The 7,123-nt window shown below is 30.9% G+C and overlaps 1 protein-coding gene across 1 annotated transcript; it reads right to left on the bottom strand.

The window, feature by feature from the left end:
- Window positions 1–244: 244 nt before the first annotated feature.
- Window positions 245–1,137, bottom strand: LOC115712707 (light-regulated protein, chloroplastic). Its single transcript, XM_030641043.2, has 3 exons — window positions 799–1,137; window positions 543–707; window positions 245–446 (listed from the first exon to the last, which is right to left on the bottom strand). Exons 1-3 carry the CDS (start codon window positions 999–1,001, stop codon window positions 371–373), a joined length of 444 nt encoding a protein of 147 aa, XP_030496903.1. The 5' UTR covers window positions 1,002–1,137; the 3' UTR covers window positions 245–370.
- Between the last annotated feature and the right edge of the window lie 5,986 nt (window positions 1,138–7,123).

The following is a 7,123-nucleotide window of genomic DNA, read 5'->3' as shown; positions in this document are numbered from 1 at the left end:
AATTTTCTTGTTTTTTAAGGTCAATATATTGAAAATGAGAGGGGCTTGGATACAATGCTACAACATTCATGCTTTTACATTCACAAAAATCTATCCCTTTTATTTTCAAAACCGAGCTCTAATCCAAATTATAGTAATTACCCATAAAATTCTCTAAAAACATTCAAATTGTTTAATTAATCTTTGTTGTGTTTGAATTCTACAAAGTAAGGCCAATTTCTGAAAGTTGTACAAAGTAGGAAAGTTTAACTAAAATATATCCCCTTTTATTATTTATTCACTTTTAATTACAAAATATTAACTAAAATAGAGAAATTCAACATCATCTGGTAAATCCAAAAACTAAGATATATAAGAAAAAAGAAATGGTTTAGTAAACTCCTGTCTGGTAATCTGGCTCACAGAATTCTCCTCCAAGATCATCACAAGCCTCCCCAGGGAACACCCTGTTGTACCACAATCAATACATATAAAATATATAAAATGGTTTTTGCTTAAACAAATAAATAAATGAAAAGTAGAGACTTTTGATTTGATCTTACGTCTTGGGTTCATCATACTGAAGATAATCCCTGTCAACGGATTGTAAAGTAGTAGTGGTTGTAGATGTTGCATCAGTCTTTGTAGGTGGTGGCTTCACTTCAGGATACATTTCAGCATCACAAGCTTCTCCTCCAATTGTCTCACAAGCCTCAGCTGGAAAAACACTTGTTTTGTTTTGGGGTACCAAAGAAAAAAATGTCATTAGTATTACATTCCATTTCATTACCAAAAGAAAGATAAAGATGAGGTACTTACGAAGTGAGAGAGCTGTAATCAACTGTGGTGGGAGTATCGTTTGCAGCTGCCGAGAATGGTTTGAGTTGAAGTTGGAGAGGCCTGAAAGTGGAAGGTTTTTGTAGCTTAGGAAACCATGGCAATAAGGGCAAGGGCAGTGGGGGTTTGGTAAGGCCAAATGGTAGTGATGATGGTGGAAGGTTGAGGGTTGCTTGCATTTTCATGGAGATCTATGGTGAGAGACCTTAGAGTAGTGTGTGTGTGGCCAATGGATAAGGTTATGGTAATTGAGTTGTGTTGTGTGTAAAGATATTTTGAGACAAGATAAGCTTGGATTGGAGTTTCCCTGTTTGACTACTCATCATAACATACATATATACATACATACATAATATAATGCATGCATTATTGAAGGGGTCATCACATCACATCACATCATATCGTTTGTGGACTCTCAATCAGTGAAAAATTACCTTTAAACGACAAGACGACTGTGTTCTTTTGCAGAAGACGACACGCAATGTAATATTCTCTAATCGCCAACCAACGACATTACATTGCATTGCATCTTTGATCAAGATTATATTAAACTCGCATAATATTTCTTGTTTTTGTTTCTCGGATTAATTTCATTTCTCCTTTTAAAATTATAGCAACGAAGAATAATTCATGTAAATGTGTATAGCACCCTCACGATGGAAGAATGTATCATAAACTCGTTAAATATAAAAAATTATATAATTTAATATTAGATTACAAATACATTTTAATTTAATAATTATTATGAAAATTATTAAATAATTATATTGAGGTAGTGCCAGATACTACTCAGTAGGAGTACTACGTGATAACAATATAGTTTTTGGTTACATTTTTAATTTGTAAATTTTTAACTGCAAAATCTTAAAATTAACAAAAATGCAGTGTGGATAATAAATAATTCAATAATTTAACATTATAATAAAATTTTCAATAAACAATCTAATGAAAATACCAACAAAAAGGAACTATAGAAATAGCACTAACTCTCACATAAATCTTGAGTTGTGTTTATAGTAGGGATAATTACATAAGATACCATTTTTTGTAAAAAATTATATTTTTTTTTACATTTTTACGGTTTTTCGTAAAAATAACACGAAAACAACAAGAAAACTACATAAAAGTAACATGAAAATAACATCTAAATAACATCAAAACTACAACAAAAAATAACATACAAATAACAAAAAATGAACAACAAATTAACATGAATACAACATAAAAAAAGACCTTATTTTTTGTAAATAAAATTAAAAAAATTCGTAAAAATATTTAAAATTCCGTAAAACCGTATTTTTGTAATTTCTTTTTGTTTTTGTGTATTTGTGAAATTATCCCTTTATAATATCATTTTATCTAAGCAATTTAATAAATTTGACTTACATAAATCTTGCACATATATAAATTTTGATAAATTTAAAAATTATATTGAAAAAATTGGTATTTTGGTAACAATGCCATGCAATTTAAACTGCTTTTTAGATTCAAAATTGCATATTACAACGCAAATAATTTCAAATATTGTGAGCCCAAATAAATATCTAAATTTAATTTTTGACAGTAATAATACTTAAGTTATAATTTTGAAATTTTGTAGGTACCTGGCTGGTAAGTGTTAAGTAAATTGCCACTTGGCAATTCTTGATTGGTCCAAGTCATTAAATTTTTATTTTTTTAAAAAAATTAATTTAAATATACTAATAAGAAAATGACACGTGAATAATAACTTAACATTTAACGGTTAGGTACCTAGAGAGTTCTAAAAATATAACTTAGATATTATTATTGCCAAAAATTAAATTTAAGTATTCATTTACAACTGAGAATTAAACTTTAAGTATTTATGCCGCAAATTAAATTCTATAATAAAAAAAGTTTATAATAGGGGCATCATTTCGTCCCTATCAAAGAAATGTCTTTTTTTTTTATATTGGAGTTTTTTTCATAAATATAAGAAAATACAGTAGAGTTCACTTTTATATGGCATAAATAAATAATACAAAAAAAAATATGAGAATAAAAATAATTAAAGTTTAAAATATGAGAAAAGCAATAAATAAATTTAATAAAACTTGTAATAATAAGTTTTACCGTAACAGTTATTGGCGCCGGAAAAGTCGCAAGTGCTAGAAAAGTCACCAAAAAGGTTATTATCGTTGAGAAAGTCACTGGAAAAGTCGTTGAAAAAGTCATCTTCGCCGAAAAAGTCACTGAAAAAGTCACCAAAAGTAGATGTCTCCAATATAAATAAAAATAGAACTAGTTCTATAACATAATGAATAAAAATAAATAACACAAAATAGCTCAAATCGGTTATAATTAAAATATAACCAGTTCTGTAACATAATGAATAAAAATAAATAACACAAAATAACTCAAACTAGATATAATTAAAATAGAATTGGTTCTAGTATAGTGTTATAATGAATAAAAAGAAATAACACGAAATAACTCAAGCTGATTACAACTAAAATAGAACCGGTTATATAACATAATGAATACAAACAAGTAACACGCAATTGTTGGGATTTATTTTACAAGGTCTAGATTTACTAACAAGTATGTTGATTAACATCCTAAATATGAATTTCTTAAACAAAGAAATAAAACACATAAGAGTTTAGAAAATCTTACATTGATTGCAGCGGAATAATAAGACTCCTTCCGTTTTGTTCCTTTCTGTCACAGAGTAATAACTAGATCTGAGCCTAGATCTCTTTCTCTTCTTCGGGTTTGGTTACCACCGTCTACCACACTATGATTGAGTATTTGACTTGCTATGTGTGGGTATGGCACTCTATCACTAAGGTCAAATAGGTGAAGAACAATTAAGGATGCTCGAAATCACTATAGAAGCTGCCTCTCATCTACTAGTTGTCAAAGAATGAAAACTAGATTTGGTAGGTTAAAGTGAATAGTTAGATGAGATGAGAGCATCATGTTCCTTTTATAGTATTTCAACTAGGGTTTAGGTTTGAATTATATGGATTAATAAGGAATAAAATAATGGGCAAAAATTACACATAGTGGCCAGCCACTAAAGGGCCTTTTACTAGTTACAATTTTGCCACTTTATTTCAACCATATATTTTTCTTTCAATAATACCATATTGTCAAATTTCAATCCTATAAATGTCAAAACTATTTATTTAATAATTATAATTAATTATCAAATGAAATTTTAATTTATATTATTTATTAATTAGACCATACAAAGTCTCTTAATTAATAAATTAACCCCAAAACTTTTTTTCTTCACAATTAAACCCTTGCTTAGTGAAAATTCATAAATAAGACATAGTCTAATTTTAGAATTATATCTAATTAATTAAAACCAATTAACTGAGTCTGTAAGCAGTATTATTTCAACTAGTGAAGAGACCATGGGCCTACATAACTGAGCTCCCAATAAGTAGATCTAGAATTCACCAAGTAAATTCCTTAACTTATTAATTCCTCATTGCGCCACTATAGATGTAACGCTCTAATTCATTAGGCACGCTACCCAAGATACTTAAGAAACCCTAATCCCCTAAATGGGATTACTAGTAAAATTAGTCCAGAAATTAAACTTTAAATTTCAAATGGAATGAAAATAAACTTGTAATAATTTAAACTTTACAAATTAAAAGTTACATGTATTGGGATCCCAAAAATATTTTACAAAATACTATTACAAGTCCGTTTCCACTAGCCAACCTAAGCAGCAAAATAGAGTCATAAATTCATCACTTGTAGACCCCAACCTATTTGGTCTAGTGTGGCCCGATCATGTACATACAACGTCCAGCTCCCATACTCATGGCTGATCAAAAATAGATTTACCCTTTCCTGCACATTAGAGCACCTGTGAGCCAAGCCCAACAAGACAGTATAAAATATCGATAAACATATTTATCACACCATATAAACAATAATGCCATTCTCATATGCCTGTATGACACATACCTGCATGTTACGCTCACATGCCTATTTATGTCTATGTAACATAGACCTACGTATTGCTCTCGCACGTCTAAATACAATAAGGCCATAGAACGGTTCATCTCGGTTCTAGTTACTGAGTCCAACCCGGTTATGCCTTGAACACATAACCCTGAATCTTAATATAATCATATATTCAGCATGGCATAGCATTTACACAACATATATCACTAGGATAATAACCCCAGGCTATTGAACCGCTCATGTTAGGGTGATAACCCTAATCCCGGATACTAATTACTCACATACATAATTTTTGGTATAAGTGCCACCGCGCATACTCTACGTGCTAATTAATGTCTTACCTGATGTCCCGCAATAATAGAGATTCCAAATCCTCGGGTGCTATTGACCAAGTGCCGGTAATCTTAGTCACAAATCCTAGATTTTTACAAATAGGGTTAACCCCTGATTCCCCATTTATAAAATATACACATGGTATTCAAGATACATATAATCCTATAGAGCTCAGAACGAGCTTTCCAACGATATATAGAACTCCCAAAACAGAGTTCGAATCACAAAGTTAAGCATTTTCAAAATTAGCACTCGAATCTGCCCAAAAATTCGAGGGCGGGCCGCGGCATGCAAAAGCCATGCCGCGGCACCTGGGACCAACTCCCAGGTATCACCAACAGGGGCGGGCCGCGGCATGCGAAATCCATAACTTCAAACAACCATAACTTCTCCAATTTTTATCGGAATCGAGTTCCGTAAAAAACAAAATTGCTTAATTTTTCACAAGGAATCCAAATAAAATATTTTCAGAACGAAAATAAAATTATTTTCATGGAAAAAAATTTGTAAATCACATTCAATCATCAAATAATCACATAAACCAACATGAACACATCCAAATCAACACACAAATAATATTCATCGTTTTAAATCCATATTTCATGAAAGTAAATCATTACCATGGCTCTAAGGCCAATTGTTGAGAATATTTTACTAGGGTCTAGATTTACTAACAAGTATGTTGAATTAACATCCTAAATATGAATTCTCTAAAACAATGAAATAAACACATAAGGGTTTAAGAAAACCTTACATTGATTGTAACGGAATATAATGACTCCTTCCGTTCAAGATCTCTAGCTCTTGATTCCTTTCTATAGTAGAGCATTATCAAGATTTGAACTTGGATCGCTTTCCTTCGGGTTTGGTTACCACTGTCTTACTCACTATGATTGAGTACTTGACTTGCTATGTGTGGGCATGGCACTCATCACTCAAGGTTCTAATAAGTGAAGAAGAATGAAGGAGGTTTGAATCACTAAGGAAGGAACTTTCTCATCTAGGTTTGGTTGAATAGTCAAGTTGACAAAAGTTGGATGAGTGAGAGTATCATGTTCCTTTTATAGTGTTTCAACTAGGGCTTAGGGTTGAATTATATGGATTAAAAAAGAATAAAATATTGGGCAAAAAATCAACCTTGGCCGTACAAGATAGTGGACCTCTTTCTAGTTAGATTTTTGCCACTTTATTTCAACCACTTACTTTTCTTTTCAATAATACCATATTTTCCAATTCAAACCTATAAATGCCAAAATTATTTATTTAATAATTATAATTAATTACTAAATAAAATTAACATTTATGTAATTTATTAATTAGACCATACAAAGTCTCTTAATTAATAAATTGACCCCAAAACCTCTTTTCTTCACAATTAAGCCCTTGTTTAATGAAAATTCTTAAATAAGACATAGTCTAATTTTAGAATTATAATTGATTAATTAAAATCAATTAACTGAGTCTGCAAGCAATATTATCTCAACTAGTGAGGGACCATGGGCCTATATAACCGAGCTTTCAATAAGTAGATCACCTAGTAAATTCTCAACTTATTAATTCTGCCTTGCTCCCCTATAGATTTAGAATTGAATATGAAATTCCGTATTTTAATATTCCCAGTTTGATTATTTAATTAAGTGATTAATTAAATGCGGAATAATGAAACTGGTACCGAAAACAGTTTTTCCGTAGTTACAGAATACAACTCTGTAACTCTAGAGAAACCCAGAAAAACAAACAGTGCATGAAAAAAAACACACAAGATTTTTGTACGTGGTTTCAACAATCCTTTCAGATTGTTACTAGTCCACGGGGCCACGCCCAGAGATAAGATTCATTAGATCGGTATCAAAAACACAAAGTAATTGACTTAGGCATAAATAGACTCCCTCTTATTGTATGCCGCAAGCTTGATGTATTCCACCTACTAACCGAATCTTGATAAAACTCCAAGAGCTCGAACTCCCTTCGATCACCTTGAAGAGTGCTTGAATCCTCCTGATTCAAGACTTAAAGGCTATCT

Source organism: Cannabis sativa, chromosome 4 (assembly GCF_029168945.1).
Source record: "Cannabis sativa cultivar Pink pepper isolate KNU-18-1 chromosome 4, ASM2916894v1, whole genome shotgun sequence".
NCBI lineage: Eukaryota > Viridiplantae > Streptophyta > Magnoliopsida > Rosales > Cannabaceae > Cannabis > Cannabis sativa.
Note: the sequence above shows the minus strand (reverse complement) of the source record. Positions and strands in the feature narration are given on the sequence as shown.